Here is a 17,728-nt window from a genome sequence, read left to right as displayed (position 1 = left end):
CATACAATGAGCTAGTGTTAGGTTCAGGACTAGACCCCAGGTCCAAGGGTGGTTCGTTTATGCTTAATAACTAACTAGTGGACTAATGATAAGTCACAGTAAAAAGGTAGAGGTTTTCAATATTGTCCAACTCTATCAAGCTCATTCTTTTATCTAGATAAGCTCTGAGGGCCCTAAGCCATCATTTCTTTGGAGCCTCAATTCCCAGCTGGTCCCTTTACTGTCTGCCACCCCAGCACCAGTTTCTCTGATGTCCTGGTGCTAATGTCTCTTCCTCTGCTCCCCTCCCCCAGCTTCTCCAATAGTGATAACTGAAAGCACTTCTGTCTTGAGAGCTTCCCATGTACTTTATCTGTCTCCCACTTAGCAAACCTCTCTCTATCTTGTATTTAGTTCTTTACAAACCGATTTTATCTCTCCTCCTGGACTCTAAACTCCTCGAGGGTAAGACCTGTGTCAGGTTTATTTTTAATTCCCTCAGCATCTATCACAGTTCCCGGAATGCTGGAGATCCTCAATAAATATTCATTGAATGAATAAATGAATAATGTACAAACATCATGGTCAGGAAAATCTTCATGGCCATTTGTCATTTTCAATAATGAAACCACCGTATCTGTAAGATGGATCGGTTCCTAAATAAAGCTGTAATTTCCTAAGCAGAGTGGATTCAGATCCTGATTTGTGAAAGACAACCATCACATTGTTTAACTTTGTTAACGTGTAAATGGAAGAAAGAAGTTTATGCTTGATAACTGCTTCTCCTTCCACCCCCTTCTCTCTCTCTTTTGGTAACAGATGTCAACCTCGGTTAGATTCAACTCAACTTATTAGTGCATGGCTTTTAGCCAAAAGCAATTCACATTTGCAGAAGTGTACTATCACATATGTCTTAATAACAGAAATGTGTTTTTTTAAAAAAATGTATGTGATAAGTCACATATGGCAAAAGAAATCTGTACATCTCTTAGGCCTTATTTCTACAATGAAGCTTGAAGATAATTGCTACAGAATGTTCACATACAAGTGAAAGTCTCTCTGACACATTAAAGAGGCACAGTTTGAACATACTAATCAAGCTTTGATACCGGCGTGGTTCCAATTGACTGATAAGTACACCAGTATCTCTTGTTCTGATCACTGATCTTAAGAATGCACAATTTTGATTCTTATCCTCAGAGGTAATACTGAATGTTTCAAGGTAAAATCATTAGTGTATCCAGGTACATTATGTGCTTATATTCACTAAGCACATACTTAATTTCTCCTTTGTATGGAGTGTAATTAACATGTACCACCCTCTCCCTGTGGTGATGAAAGAAGCTTGCAACCATGAAGTTATTAAAAAGAAATTAAACAAGTGGTTGAGAAATAGGGAGGGAGGAGATGAACCTTCAGAGAAGAAAATATGCAAACTAAATAATATTGTGAATCATTTACCCTCACTTGAACTGAAAGCTTACTCAGCCTTAGTTAAATCTTGGGAGGTAATAGTGTTTACTAGTTTCTGAGGCATCACTGTCCCATGAATGGATCTCATATCCATGACGGTCTTCAAAGATCTTGAATTTGGAGTGGCTTCTGTACTCTGAATGAGGATTAGGTGATATATCGGCCCCAGAAAGTCCCGAACACAAGATGAGAGCTGAGTAAATACAGTACCTACTCAATGTTTTTGGAGAAGGAAATAGAAACCCACTCCACTGTTCCTGCCTGGAAAATCCTATGGACAGAGGAGCCTGGTAGGCTACAGTTCATGGGATCACAAAGAGTTGGACATGACTGAGCCATTGAGCACTCAGTGTTTTAGAGGGCAAAAAAGAGAAAAGGTTCATAGTTCAACACTCACCGTCATAGAAAAGCTTACATGTGCACTTTTGCCTACCTGAGTAACCAGACCTGGGGTCAGCAAACTGTTAAGAGCCAGATAGGAAATATTTTTGGTTTGGTGGTTTGCACAGTCTCAATTCTGCCACTGTAACACAAATGGAGCTACAGACGATTTGGGAACAAATGAGTATAGCTGTGTGCCATCAAACTTCTTTTATGGACACTGAAATTTGAATTTAATATAATTTTTACATGTCATGAAATAGTTTTCTCTTGAATTTTTTCCTCACCGCTTGCCAAACTCTGCACCAATCACACATAATGATCATCTGTACCTATCTGCGTTCATCCTGAGTTGTAAACAATGCCTCTAGACCTCTACTTTTCCAACAAGGCTGAACATTCTTTCCAATGTATGCCCCCACAAATGATTGTGTGTTGATTCTCGTATACAAGATCAAGCCAATAACTGGTCAAAGGCAATGTAGTTAGTATAAACCAGAGCAATGTGGTAATATTTTACATGTGGCATGAGTCAGAAGACTCTTGAGAGTCCCTTGGACAGCAAGGAGATCAAACAAGTCAATCCGAAAGAAAATCAACCCTGAATATTTATTGGAAGGACTGATGGTGAAGCTGAAGCTCCAATATTTTGGCCACTTGATGTGAAGAGCCAACTCACTGGAAGAGGCCCTGTTGCTGGGAGAGATTGAGGGCAGGAGGAGAAGGGGATGATGGAGGATGAGATGGTTGGATGGCATCATCTACACAATGCACACAAGCTTGAGCAAACTCAGGGAGATGGTGAAGGACGGGGAAGTCTGGCATGCTGCAGCCCATGGGGTCACAGAGTCAGACACAATTTAGCAACTGAACAACACGAGTCAGAAGAGACGGACACCTTGCTCAGTTACAACACAAGAGCCCTTCAGTCTTGATGCTCCACTAGGGTCTTATTAAGCCTCCAGCCTGGGTTCCTGAAAGGACTGCTTTCTGGGACACACCCAATTTGTTTACTTGTCTATTAATTCAAAAAACGCATATCAAACCCTAACCCTACTTAGGGTCGCAGTGCATTATGTCTGACTGAGACATATTAGAAACAGAAAGAGGACCGCCATACACAAAACTTTTTTTTTTTTACTGTACAATATTGTATTGGTTTTGCCATACATTGACATGAATCCACCCCAGGTATACATGTGTTCCCCATCTTGAACCCCCTTCCCACCTCCCTCCCCATACCATCCCTCTGGTTCATCCCAGTGCACCAGCCCCGAGCATCCTGTATCATGCATTGAACCTGGACTGGTGATTGGTTTTAAAGCCTTGTTTCTCCTCTGCCATCAGGCACTGTAATTGAAACATTCTCTGAGCTGAGATTCTTGTCCCTGAGCTGAGGTCTTGAAGAAGCCTCTCTTTTTAGAGTTCTCAGATGGTTGTGGCTAGGCAACTGAATTAGGTAGCAGATATTAGGTACCAAACACAACAAGACACTCAAACTCACACTGAGAGTGGTATCTTACTTAATTAGAAGACAATTCTAAACACCTACCCGTTGATTGTGATTTAGGCTTATTAGTAGACAGATTTTCAAATATATTTAAAAATGAAATATTGTTTTACATTTTATTAGTAATCCTTTGGCTCTTTTACTTTTCCTGTTTTCTCTTTACAACATTCCTTAAAATGCTAGAATTAGAGTCTGTACTGTGAATTAACCAGAACTCATAAAAAAATGTAATTATCTGTAGGGTAGAATTCTCACAAGGAATAGACAGAAAACTGATCCTACTTCCAGGCCATTAGAGTGTGATTAAATACAGCCCTGTTTGTTGCCAATGGGCTGTCTTGTGCATGCAAAGATGGAGCTTGGGATTCACTTCCTATTGGGCAGGCTTGAACTTGGAGATGTTTGTCCCACTGAGGGCCAGATTTACACTCCTCCAGTCCCTGCCCCATCCCTTGTGACCTAGGGCATGCATCTGCCTGTGGGTGGACTGGAGGAAGGGGTGCAGTCGGACTGTGGGAAAGAAGATCACTAATGGCCCACTGAGGGACTCAAGTTCTGGCCTTAGCCTCATTAGCACCATCCTCTAATCCACAGAGCTTGCTTGCCACAGGTGCACAGTAGAGAAGCCTTCCAGGCATAGACAGAAAAGAAATCAGGCTGCAGAGATGATTTCACCCCCTACCAAACCAGACAACAATTCGGCTACTAAAAATGCTCCCAGAGACAACTATAGCAAAATACATCTTCAGACCACAGATAGCCCTCCAGAGGCTACGAAAGGCTGATAAGGAATATTCTGAGGCCTCAGAAAACAAAATTTAAACACAAAGTATAAAAGAAAACCTTTTGGAAAAATGAATCGGAACTTACATTTAATGGTGTGCTAAACACTACCCTGGTGACTTGGAAAAGTCAATTACTTTTACAGAACACAAGCAGCCATCTTGTCATTGGCATTAGCTGATCCATTCTCCCAAAAACTATTAAAAATCCAATGCACTCCTGACTATATAACCATATATCTACATATATATATCCAAACCTATCAATAGTAACATTAAATGTGAATGGATTTAACAATCTAGCCAAAAGGCAGAGACTGCCAGACTGGGGGGAAAAAAACAAGATTTAACTATATGCCATCCACAGGGGACACACTTTATATTAAAAGCTACAAATTAAAAAAATAAATCAATGCATTTCCATTTCTGCATTTGGTATCTACTATAGTGGAAGTTGGCTGCCATAAATTAACACGTTGTAGTTCCTAGAGATGTGATGTTACTCGACCCATAGTAACCCAGCAAATAGATCAGGTCTTCCCTAGGCCACATGCTGTTGGACTGGTATGCATCATAACATGGTAATCAGATGTCATGAAGCCAAATGACAAGACAGACATCTTTAATTTGAAAGTCTCCCTTCTGGAGGAGACAGGATGTACTATATTTAAAAGACTGCTGTGCGGCTTGTTTATAATTTAAGAGTGTCTCATAAAATGCCTTGGAAATAGCTCTCTGTTAGCTAGAAAAAACTTCAGTTAAATATATTTTTATGAGCTTTTCATTAACAGAGTGCCGAGGCCTTGATGCCGAGGTGCCAAAGCTCCCCACGTGGCTGGAAATCACTTGGCACATTTTCAGTCACTTACGTCTCTGTCATAGGTCCAAGGTTTGCAATTAAAAATGTAATCTTTTTAGCATGTGCAAAACCCAAAGGCTTGAAGTACTATGCATTGAATATGATTATAATAGTATTTGGCAGCTATTCATGGATGGCACGTATTAATTTATGTAAACCAGGCATAACTTGGATCACTTCCTCATCAGGACCACAGGAAAAATTGAAAAGCTGGTCCCTGTTCATTGAAGGTTTTTTTTTTTTTTTCCCTGCTTGTTTTGGTTTTTGTTTTTAAATTGTCACAAATAGAGATGAACTCAAAATCAAGGTCTCTTTTATGACCTTTTTTCACGTGCTTGGAGTCCATTCAGATTAACATTTCCAACTAATACAAAAAAATAACTTACTTCACAGGATTACTCTTAGGTTTTGCCTTTTCAACAGCCTGTGAACAGAAGAAAAAAATGCAATTAGACAACATTAGCAGGCATAATCTTTGCAACTAGTTACCAAAACAATAAGCAATATAAAATGCTCTTCAGAAACATGAGGAGTTAACCAGGGCAGGCTGCTGGAGATAAGCAGACCGGAGGTGCAGAAAGCAATTTCCCTCTCCTGGGGAGTGTGGTTACCAGTCCAAGTACAGCTTTCAGACACAGGCAAGCATGGCCACAGTTGCCTGGGAAGTTCAGCAGTGCCCATGCGAGCGGGCCCTTAGGCTCATGACTCCATCCTCCTCTTCTCATCTTTCCCTTCCATTTTTTTTTTTTAAACCTGAGCCCTGTGCTTCTGGAAAACAGAGAACATGAAGGACTCCCCCACTCTACTCCATCCTTTCATGTTCTGGAAAACAGCTAATTTCAAAGGACCACACTGCCATCCACATGCTGAGACTCAGTTCCATCCTTCCTCCTGACTCCCCTAAATTTCCTGGATGGCTTGCCTTTCTATTTGGTCTGACCATCTGTTGATCAATGTAAAGGGACTGATGACTTACAGAGATCCTGTCTCTTGGGTAAAAGAGGACAGAGACTCTGGTTTATTGTTCCTTTTTTTCTGTTTGTGTGTTTTCAGCTCAAATAAATTGAGATTTATACACACTAAGGAGAGACCAGGTCTTTGAAATGGACCTGTGAACTTTGTTTATGCTTGACTTATGACTGAAATTTTAGAGCGAAAACTATAAGCTATCTGTGTCTGTCTGTATGTTTATATGTCTGTAATTCAGAAAAGTCTTTCCCTCTAATTATGTGAACATGTAATACTTTCCTACCTCTGGATGCTGCTGCTGCTGCTGCTAAGTCACTTTAGTCGTGTCCGACTCTATGCGACCCCATAGACGGCAGCAGATTTTAAATCCCTTACACTAAAAGAGCTCTATTGTGATTGACTTAGAGATAAGTATTCCTATAATTGGCCATTCCCAATACTTCAGAGGGGCTTCCCAGGTGACTCAGTTGGTAAAGAACTTGCCTGCAATGAAGGATACAGATGCCAGTTTGATACCTGGGTCAGGAAGATCCCCTGAAGGAGTAAATGGCAACCCATTCCAGTATTCTTGCCTGGAAAATCCCATGGACAGAGGAGTCTGGCAGGCCACAGTCCACGGAGTCACAAAGAGTCAGACATGACTGAGTGACCCAGCATGCAGGCACACACACCATATATATTTCAGAAATATCCTCCTCCTCCGCATACACCTGCTTGGCTTATGACAGGATAGGGAGGGAAGTACAGAGGGAATGGTCATGGGTACATCTGGGGATTTTTAGATCTAGGATGGGAAACTGTATACCCTGCATTGCTCCAGCCACCTGGCTGCACCAGCCTGGTGATAGAATGGCCAAAGTACTCATTTCTAAAATCATTTTTATTAGCAGATACCACAAAAAGGCAAGAGCTGACAGACAGCTCAGATCAATTTCCTTCCATGGAACCTTTAAGAAAACACACACCAAATCATCAAAATGAGGAAATCTCTGGGCCTCTTGGCCTGCGTCCCTTAGACATGGAGACTGGTCCCACTTTATTGCTGAATCCATTGATCTGTGTACAGTCCATTTATCATTCATGAAAAGAGCTAGTGATCTTCACAGTATATTAGAAGAAACAACTCAGATCATCTGTCAACAGCCCTCTTATTTCTGTTTCCCTCTCCACAGGGATTGCATCTCCTTCGATTCTTCTGGAATTAAAATGTTGCTAAGCAACACAGCTGGGGGCACTGATGGCAGAATGGCTACAGTCTATCAAACTGTTTAAGCACCTGGAGGGTTTTAGTGATGATTTTTTTCATACTTCTGTAGCATAATTATGTAATCAGAACCAAACTTGTACTCCCCCATATTCTTTTAGACTGTAGAAATAACATTCAGAATGGTGAGCATTGAAGCAGTGGTTCGCCAACCTCAGGGTTCTTTGGACCCTTTTAAAAGGTATACACTTGGAGACCTTTATATTTGTGAACCCTGGAGGTGGGTGATGGCTAAGAGATGAAGAGAACACTGTTACAAATTATAAGGCAGAAGCAACCATGTGTAACAGAGACGATTTATAATCTAACATTGGATTGACATTCTGAGTGACCAGTGTATAAGCATATCAAACCTTTCAATCCATAACAACAACCCAATGCACTTGGAAGCAATTTGTTTGAAATCAATGAAATATTTCCTCAGTTTAGACATTACTGTTGGAAATCCAAGTCCTTTTCTTCTATTAAGTCTCAGATTCTATTGCTAGATAAATATCCATTAACATTTGGGTACTTTTTCTTGCCTTGTGGCACAGAGGGTAAAGAATCTGCCTGCAATGCAGGAGACCCAGGTTTAATCCCTGGGTCAGGAAGATCTCTTGGAGAAGGAAATGGCAACCCATTCCAGTATTCTTGCCTGGAGAATTCCATGGACAGAGGAGTCTGGTGGCTACAGTCCATGGGGTTGCAAAGAGTCAGACATGACTGAGTGACAAACGCTTTCACTTTTCACTTTGGCTTGACAGGCAAAAGTTATTTTCTCACCATCTGTGCCTGAGGTTGAATTTTCACAACTGGTGGAATCATAAGAAAGTGAGGGAATGAGGTTAACAGGTGAAAATGAGGAAACAAGGACAGTGTCTGGCTGGCCTGTCACCTCTCACAGATGTTTAGGATATGAATGCTTATCTCTGAGCAATCCCTTAAAAGGTGCTGAAAGGAAGAACCAGTTTCTGGCAAGGAGTAGGGGCAAGACCTTGACCATCACTACAGAATGTAGCCAGGCTGCATACCCATGTCTGCCTTTTCTACCACCTTTTCTCCCCCAGTCCCAGCTGGTGGAATAAGACATGGCAGTGGACTGAAGACAAGCCACTGTGGGAATCGCATGAATCCACTTTTCCAAATCCCTTAAAATCCAAACTAATCTGTTGCTGAAGAAGAAAGGTTACCATGAAATAATGGGCATGGGGTTCCAGTGGTTTTCCTTTTTTATTGCTATTATTTTGGCTGTGCCACGGGGCATTCAGGATCTTAGTTCCCTGACCTGGGATGGAATCTGCACCGCCCTGCAGAGGACTGTCAGGGAAGTCCCTGTGGTTTCCTTTTAAAGCAAGCTGGATGTGATGGGCTGAGCTATGCCACTGGCAGGAGATGGGAAGGAGAGAAATCAAAGTGACATTGCTTAGCCTAGCTTTGATTCAGTGACATGCTTTTGAAAATGTCCTCTCTTCTCTGTGCATCAGGACTTTCAATTAGACCCAGTTATTTCCCTCTGATCAGGAGGTACATAATCATGTTCAAGGCCAGTCTCTTTGAAACATGTGTCTTTTTATACAGCCATTATAGGAAAATAACTTCATTCAAATTAATTATTTTGGGTTGCATGGCTATTGATAGAAAATATCTATGCTCAGAGGCCCCCCCTTTGGAATTCAACCCAGGATCACTTCCGGGTCCCCACAGCTCTAGTCAGATGCTCTGCTGTCATCTTCCCACGTGCTCATCTCCAGACGGTATGGCTGCAGGGAATGTCTGCCAGGCACGAGAAGCAGATCACCATTTGAGTTCTCCACTTTCACTGCATTTTGACTTTGTTTTATATATAATATAAGGGATACTTAAGAGACTACAAAGAAAAATTTAAGTGAATTATTTGAGTGCAAAATATACATTAATACTTTAAGGCAAATAAAAATACTTTTTTTTCTCTCCATTAAGCCTTGTGGGTTTCATTATTTTTTAATTTATTTATTTTAATTGGAGGCTAATTACTTTACATTATTGTGTTGGTTTTGCCATACATCGACATGAATCTGCCCCGTACAAATAAAAATATTTTAAGGGAAAATAATTAAGTCTACAAAATATACAAGGAGAAAATTCCTCTTTTGAAATGTTGGGACAGGTAAAGACAATCCCAAGTTCCAGACACGTTTGTGAATATGAGATGCTGCAAAAGGAGGGAAGTCAAAGTGAAATGATACAGTGTTAAGTCAGCGAGCATTAAGAGGGTTACATATTGGGATTACAGCTAATTTTGAGTTTAAAAACATACATTAAAGTAATTTAAACTGATTGGAAAATGGAGGTTAGATAGTTAACATTTACGCTGCTTTAATTTGTAATGTCTATATGCTTTTTAAAACCTATATTCTACTTATTTGGTGTCATGTTTCCCCAACATGATACTTATCTTTCCATCAAGGAAATTCTAGCCTAAGATAGGATGATAAATTAAGATGTTAAAAACCATAGTCCAATATGGTGCAATGAGCTATATGTGGAAAGAATGCTATGCTAGAAATCCACAAACCTGGGTTCTATTACCAGGTTTGCCATTTCTTAATCATGACATTTCCATCATCATGACATTAGTGATGCAGTTAACACCAGTGAACCTCAGTCTCCTCATTTTAAAAATTAATACCATCATTCCTGCCCTATCTACACCAAGAGTGGTTGTGAGTAGCCAACATCAATGACAGTGTTCTAGAAAGCACAGCATACTAAGCAAAAGGGTACATCTTGATTGTGACTGCATTCCACACAGGCATCGGTGCACATGTTTTTATTTTAACTAAACTATAAAATTGTCTTAGTTTCAGGTGGACAGTAAAGTGGTTCGGATAGAAATTATTTTCAGATAGTTTTTCATTATAGTTTATCACAGGATATTGCATAGAGTTCCCTGTGCTACACAGCAGTTCCTTGTTGTTTACTTACTTTATATCCAGCAGTGTATATCTGTTCATCTCGAACTCCTTATTTACCCCTCCCACGGATTGATATATTTTTTACAGCCAGAGAGTTGATGGGCTTTCTGACTACTGACCAGTTTGCAGAATCAAATCTATGCAGTTAATTCAACTAGGATTATAGAAGCCATTTTGCTCCTCTCTCCATATCAGGAGTAGTTCTGGGGTGAACAGAATGCTTCTGTCTGCAAAGTCCTATTGAAAAAGACTTTGATGTGTTTAGATCCTGCCAGACCTAACCCAGCAGGAGAGAGGGCTCTCTACCTTCACACAGGTCTCCGAACCTCGCTGGGGTTCATGTTGGTGGTAGAGAGGTCAAGACACCTGAGATGCTGTGGGGGCACAAGTGCATGTCACTCCTCACTCTCTCTTCCCCTACAAGGAAGCCTAGGAAGCATCATTCTTTTCCAGGTGACCTCTCCTTTAGCTGTCCCTCCTTTCATGGTACCTTCCTTGGTAGCTCAGTTGGTAAAGAATCCGCCTGCAATTCAAGAGACCCTGGTTCAATTCCTGGGTCGCGAAGATCCCCTGGAGAAGGGATAGGCTACCCACTCCAGTATTCTTGGGCTTATCTGGTGGCTCAGCTGGTAAAGAATCCGACTGCGATGTGGGAGACCTGGGTTCAATCCCTGGGTTGGGAAGATCCCCTGGAGAAGGGAAAGGCTACCCACTTCAGGATTCTGGCCTGGAGAATTCCACGGACTGTATAGTCCATGGGGTCGCAAACAGTCAGACACTGAGCAACATTCACTTTCACTTTCCTTTCATACCTTACTCCATCAGGAGGGCTCTTTGCTTTTGCACTAACATTTGACCCTGAGGTTGGGAAGCTCCAGGGATGAACTTCCTCCATGATATAGGAGCTCAAGAAATTATATTCCCAGGGAGAAGAACTTGTCTGCTTCCAAGGAGTGCTCATGAGCTAATTCTTTCATCATTACCAGTGTTGTACACTTGTTGGCATCCTGCTAAGCAGCAAATTTATTTCCTCAGGATGGATGATGTGGCTAAGCACATGCTTAAGTTGATCCCTCATTAAATCTAACTTCCTAAAAAGAATGGCCTTGTCTTTCTGTGAGGTAGAGAATACTTTTGCTGCACCAAAGCTGAAGTGACTCAAGGACCATACTGAATTACATCAATCATCAAATGTAGTTCTCATTAAAAAAACAGAGAAAAGGAAAGAAAGAGGAAGGAATGAAGGTGGCTTTCTATTGAGTCCCAACCTCCTGTGTAGACAGAACATCATATTTCTTTAGGGAGACAAATTTACCTAGAAAGCACTTAGGAAACTTGCTAGTTATCTTCTGTATACTGATTGAACTTTGTCAAAATTCTTTGGTAAGGTAATTCTGCCCTAGTTATTACATATCATGATGTGTTATTCTAGTTCAATAGACATGTATATTATATTCACAAAAATATTTAGAGAATCTTTTGAGGCTTTTAAGAAGCATGACCTGAACATTTATATCCAGACTTATGCCATTAAACCCCCTGAGACTGACAGAAAACAAACTCAGTGCGGTATGTTTCCTGTTTGTTGAGACCATCAAAGTGAGCACACAGAAGGCCTAGAGCAATTGAAGCCATGGATTCATTTTGCAAGGCTACAGAGTTGGGGACTGCTTACCTTCTTAATCAATAACCATACTGTCAGTCAAGCATACAATGTGATTCTATTACTATTGCTCTACATGCCTTTTACATTCCCTGTTTATATGTTTTTTTTTTTTTTTTTACCAGCAGATAAAGAGTCGGACACGACTGAGCGACTGAACTGAACTGAACTGAACTGACACCCAAGTTGCGTCTATATAATACATTTCTTGATTAAAAAATGAAAAGCCAACCATCAGATAATTTCAAATAACTGGATATTATACTTTATGGAAAAAAGAAAGATGAGCAGACAGCTGCATTGGTTTTCTGTTTCTATGTTTTATCTTTAACTTTTCATGGGGCTGCTCTGTGAGACCAAGCCGTACTTTTATCTAATGGCATGTGTTGATAAATTGAATTGATTGCCTAAGTTCAGAAGAGAAACTCTTCGATGAACAAATGAACTCACCATTAGGGTATTCAGATGGTTAAAAATCAATACCTACAGAACTGGTTAAATCTATTAAAGAGACATATCCTGAGAGCACTTGCCCAAATACAAAAATGATTTGCTTAATTACAGCAGTTAAATAGAGTTCACTGGAATGAGTGAAACAGCAAGAGGCTTGTATCATATCCTATAGGCTGAGGTATCAGCTGGCAGCATGCACACACAGCAAAGATTGCAGCTGAAGAGGAGAAAATGGCACTCAGCATTTCACAACACCTGGATGCCTGGCTGAATTTCTGACACTACACCCAGGTATGGCAACACATCTTCCCTAGCTTTGGAGTATCAGGCTTCTCCCATTTTAATTTAATCCATTAAACAAAAATATTTAATTGTTTACTTTTATTTTATTTTTAATTTATTTTTTTATGGAAATCTGATTTATTTTTTCTTTTTTATTGGAGGTAATTATTTTACTTTGACTTGCTGGGTCTTCATTGCTTTGCAGGCCTTCTCTAGTTGCAATGAGTGGGGGCTACTCTCTAGTTGTGGTGCTCGGGCTTCTCACTTCAGTGGCTTCTCTTGTTGTGGAGCACATGCCCTAGGCACTCAGGCTTCAAAAGTTGCAGTCCCCAGGGTCTAGAACCCAGGCTCAGTAGTTGCAGCTCACGGGCTTAGTTGCTCCGCAGCATGTGCAATCCTCCTGGACCAGGGATTGAACCTGTGTCTCTCCTGCATTGGCAGGTGGATTCATTACCACTGAGCCATTGGGGAAGCCATAATTCATTGTTTTTGATGCATATGTAAGGCAAGCTTGTGCTGGACATGATGGGTGCAGGATTAGAATTTTGACAGGCAGATACTGGAAGAAATTTGCTTCAGGTGTCTGGCACCTAATAGCCACTCAATAAACTGGGTAAAAGATCTGGGTCTGATTGGGGAGTCTGAGAGCCTGACTGCTCTGGGTATGAGACATTGCCGGTAGGTAACCAGCTCTGTGCAGAGGAGAAAAGAGCAAAAGTTGGGCTCCAGGATCACACGTATCTGGATCCATCCTGCAACTGCCCATGAGGCTCGACTTCACACCCCAGTGAAGAGGGAGTGCAGAGCAGACTGAACAAGGTACTTGTTCTTTCTTTCCATTCTTTCTTCACTCTTCCTGCAGCTATGGCCTCACTGGAGACCTCTTATTTCTCATTAGGACAATAGCTCTGGCCTCTTCTTTGGGCCACTGGTCTCCCTATTGTTACCCCATTGTATGCTCCCCTTTGATCATGAATCCTTCATGGCTTCCCAAGTCTCATTGAATTCTTGATCATCTTCACCCTCTCATGACCCTGCCAACACCAGTTGAACAGAGGTCTCATAGCAGGTCCTACCTGTCCTTACATGTGTATTTGACCAACAGGGCAACCTGCAGGAGTTTGTTGTTGTTGTTTTTTTTTTTTTTGAGCATCTTGTCCAAAGATGATGTGATAACAGAATTCGGAAGTGCCAGCATTCCATGAAAGCTTGCTCCCTCCAGGCTGGCTCTTTTGCTGAATATAAAACCTTTCAGTAAGATTCACTTGTCAACTGGAAATTTTGTTTATAACTCAAGTTTTCGTATATTGTAACTTCATGAAAACTGCACTGTCTTTGGTGAAGAAGCACATTTCACTCCTGAGTCATCTATTGACACTAATCATTCTCTGTTCTGTTCTGTTCCGTCGCTCAGTCGTGTCTGACTCTATGCGACCCCGTGGACTGTAGCCTACCAGGCTTCTCCATCCACGGGATTCTCCAGGCAAGAATACTGGAGTGGGTTACCGTTTCCTTCTCCAGGGGATCTTCAAATATGGAGACATGAGGCAGAGCATCTCAGTGTTGGCTTCTTTATTCTCCATATTAGAAGGGCCGAGGTAAGTGCCATTCGATCACTCTGTTCTCCTGAGGTCTGTGGATTTGAAAATTCAATTTTCTTTCCCCTAGCCAATCAAAGCCCTCTCGCCTTGATACTAAGGAGGCTCTCCTCAAAAAATGACCTGTGTCCTTTGCTGGGAGACAATCAAGACCTAAGAGAGGCTCTCTTCTTACTATGTGTGACCAGGGAAATGGGAAGTGTATTTTTAGTGCATAGAGGTACTCAGTAATATGTTTTCCAAAACCTACATGGGAGTGAGTACTGATGATGCATTTTCAGTACTAGCATACTAGCCTGTTCAGGCTTTCTGTCCCTTTAGAACGTATTCTACTCTGGGCAAGATGTTACAGCCATTTTTATTATCAATCTGTATTATAAAACCCAGTAATGTTTCCACTCGAGTTTCTCCTTTATTCTCAAACTACGACCGCACTCACAATGCTCTGACACCAGACGTGTGTGGGCTCATCCCATACCAAGTACGTTTCTGCAACACCAGCTGGTTATTCTACCATATAACTCAATTCTGACACTGTCTATCTGGAGAGAGAATCACATACAACCAGTTAAGGGCTCAGTCTCATGAGACTGCCTCCTCCTGCCTCAGATACCAGTTGCCAGCTTAAGTTGTCATCTGTATTTCTGATCAATTGGCTTAGACACCAGAGGTTCCAATGGCCCACTCCTTGGGTTTGATTAATTTGCTAGAGTGGCTCAGAGAACACAGGGAAACAGTGACTTATGTTTACCAGTTCATTAAAAGATATGGCAAAGGATACAGATGAATAGAGAGATGAAGAGAGACATAGGGTGAAGTCTAGGAGGATCCCACAGGTAGGAGCTTCTGTTCCTCCGGCACTGGGGCATGTCACACTTCATGCACACGGATGTGTTCATCCATCTGGAAAATCTCTGAACCCCACTGTTGCTGTTTAATTGCTCAGTTGTATTCGAGTCTTTGTGACCCCATGGACTGCAGTCCACCAGGTTCCTCTGTCCAGTACCCCAGCAAGAATACTGGAATGGGTTGTGATTTCCTCTACCAGAGGATCTTCCAAATCCAGGGACTGAACCCATGTCTCTTATATCTCCTGCACTGCAGGTGGATTCTTTACCACTGAGCCACAGGGGAAGCCCTCTGAATCCCACACTATTGGGATTTTTGGTAGGCTCCCTCACATAGACGTGAGTGACTTCTTTCTTTTATTATTATTATTTTTTATTTTATTGGAGGCAAATTACCTTACATTAATATATTGGTTGGTTTTGCCATACATTGACACGAATCCGCCCCGGGTGTACATGTGTTCCCTTTCTTGAACCCCCCTCCCACCTCCCTCTTCCCCATATCCTCCCTCCAGGTCATCCCCATGCACCAGCCCCAAGCATCCTGTATCATGCGTCGAACCTGGACTGGTGATTCATTTCACATATGATAATATACATGCTACAATGCCATTCTCCCAAATCATCCCACCTTCACCCTCTTCCACAGAGTCCCAAAGATTGTTCTATACACCTATGTCTCTTTTGCAGTCTCGTATACAGGGTTAAGGTTACCATCTTTCTAAATTCCATATATATGCATTAGTATACTGTATTGCATATCAGATATGCAGATAACACCACCCTTATGGCAGAAAGTGAAGAGGAACTCAAAGGCCTCTTGATGAAAGTGAAAAAGGAGAGTGAAAGGGTTGGCTTGAAGCTCAACATTCAGAAAACAAAGATCATGGCATCTGGTCCCATCACTTCATGGGAAGTGTCAGACTTTATTTTTTGGGGCTCCAAAATCACTGCAGATGCTGATTGCAGCCATGAAATTAAGACACTTACTCCTTGGAAGGAAAGTTGTGACCAGCCTAGACAGCATATTAAAAAGCAGAGACGTTACTTTGCCAACCAAGATCCGTCTAGTCAAGGCTATGGTTTTTCCCGTGGTCATGTATGGATGTGAGAGTTGGACTGTGAAGAAAGCTGATCGCCGAAGAATTGATGCATTTGAACTGTAGTGCTGGAGAAGACTCTTGAGAGTCCCTTGGACTGCAAGGAGATCCAACCAGTCCATTCTAGAGGAGATCAATCCTGGGTGTTCATTGGAAGGACTGATGCTAAAGCTGAAACTGCAATACTTTGGCCACCTCATGCGACGAGTTGACTCACTGGAAAAGACTCTGATGCTGGGAAAGGTTGGGGGTAGGAAGAGACGGGGATGACAGAGAATGAGGTGGCTAGATGGCATCACCGACTCGATGGACATGAGTTTGAGTGAACTCCGGGAGTTGGTGATGGACAGGGAGGCCTGGCGTGCTGTGGTTCATGGGGTCGCTAAGAGTCGGACACGACTGAGCGAATGAGCGACTGAACTGAACTGAACTGATACTGTATTGATGTTTTTGACTTCTGACTCTGTTTCTAGCCCCTCTCTCCTCTGTAGAGAATGGAAGGGTAAGGCTGGAAATTCCAAGCTTCCAATCATGGCTTGGCCTCTCTGGTGACCACAGTACAGGAGCCTACACAGAGTCATCTCATTAGAATAAAAGACGTCCCTATCACCCAGAGAGCAAATATTAGAACAAAAGATGCTCCTATTGGTCTTATTACTTAAGAAATTACAAGGAATTCAGGGGCTCTGTACCAGGAAACTGGGGTGGAGACAACTATGTATTAATATATTTTCTATTATCACAGTACAACTGACTTCTCCATGCTTCAGTGTCCTTGTTGGCTGGAGTGAGGACCCTCCATGACAATTTTAAGGTCTTGTATTCTATATTTTAATATACAAAACTATTCTATTCCAATATATATACACACATATACATACATGTATGATTCAGGGATAAATATGGAATCTCCATTACGGAGTTCACCTCCATTAGCAAGAAATAAGATCTATCAGCAAGTTTATAAATGTTTATATCTAATGTTTCAGAGATTCCTGGGAACTCCTTCATGACACATAGGCTACACCATGCCATACATTTTGGAAAGGTCTACTGTCCTTACCTGCCCATCCCCTTGAATTTTGAATCCTTAACCTGGGATTGATAGCTAATCTCAAATTTGGATACGTGTTCTGTGTGTTTACAATGCTTATGCTCTTTGCTCTTGCTAAATAAATAGAAAAAAATAAATACACCTGTTTAAGAAGACAGATTCTGCTTCCCATTCATGACAAGGTCCTTGGGTATTTTGCAGCCTGCCTGGTTGATTTTCCAGCAGATGTCATATGTTTGGGGGGACAGAATAAAGCATTCCTAGACCCTAAACCAAAGTCCCAGTACACTTTTCCAAGCCAGCAGCTAAATTTCAAAATCTTACGTTGTCAGTATGACCAAAAGTTTTATTACTGAAGGCATTCATACCACTCTAACAGAGGCTAGAACCACCAAAACTTAGGTACACATGGTACACTGCCTGAGGGTTGTTAGCTGATGACTAAGACCGAACATTCATGCTCCAGCCATGAATTTGGAACCCAGCTGGGGCAATGAAGGGGCCTAAGGAAAACAGCAAGTTTGGACCAAACAGAGAGTGAAGGTGATAGTCGTGAGAGGACCAATGCGACCCAGCC

The 17,728-nt window shown here is 41.6% G+C and overlaps 1 protein-coding gene across 5 annotated transcripts in view; it reads right to left on the bottom strand.

Annotated features, from left to right (window-relative positions):
* The window catches only part of AFF2 (ALF transcription elongation factor 2), a 577,381-nt gene that overhangs the window by 107,271 nt on the left and 452,382 nt on the right, over positions 1-17,728 (bottom strand). For all 5 annotated transcript variants that reach the window (XM_055438072.2, XM_055438074.2, XM_055438073.2 and 2 more), the window contains one exon: positions 5,371-5,408. In XM_055438072.2, the coding sequence (XP_055294047.2) occupies positions 5,371-5,408 (38 nt within the window). The remainder of the gene's footprint in view (positions 1-5,370; positions 5,409-17,728) is intronic.

Source organism: Moschus berezovskii, chromosome X (assembly GCF_049115385.1).
Source record: "Moschus berezovskii isolate FMDL1 chromosome X, NW_MosBer_1.0, whole genome shotgun sequence".
Taxonomy (NCBI): Eukaryota; Metazoa; Chordata; class Mammalia; order Artiodactyla; family Moschidae; genus Moschus; species Moschus berezovskii.
This window is presented reverse-complemented; position numbering and strand designations above follow the sequence as displayed.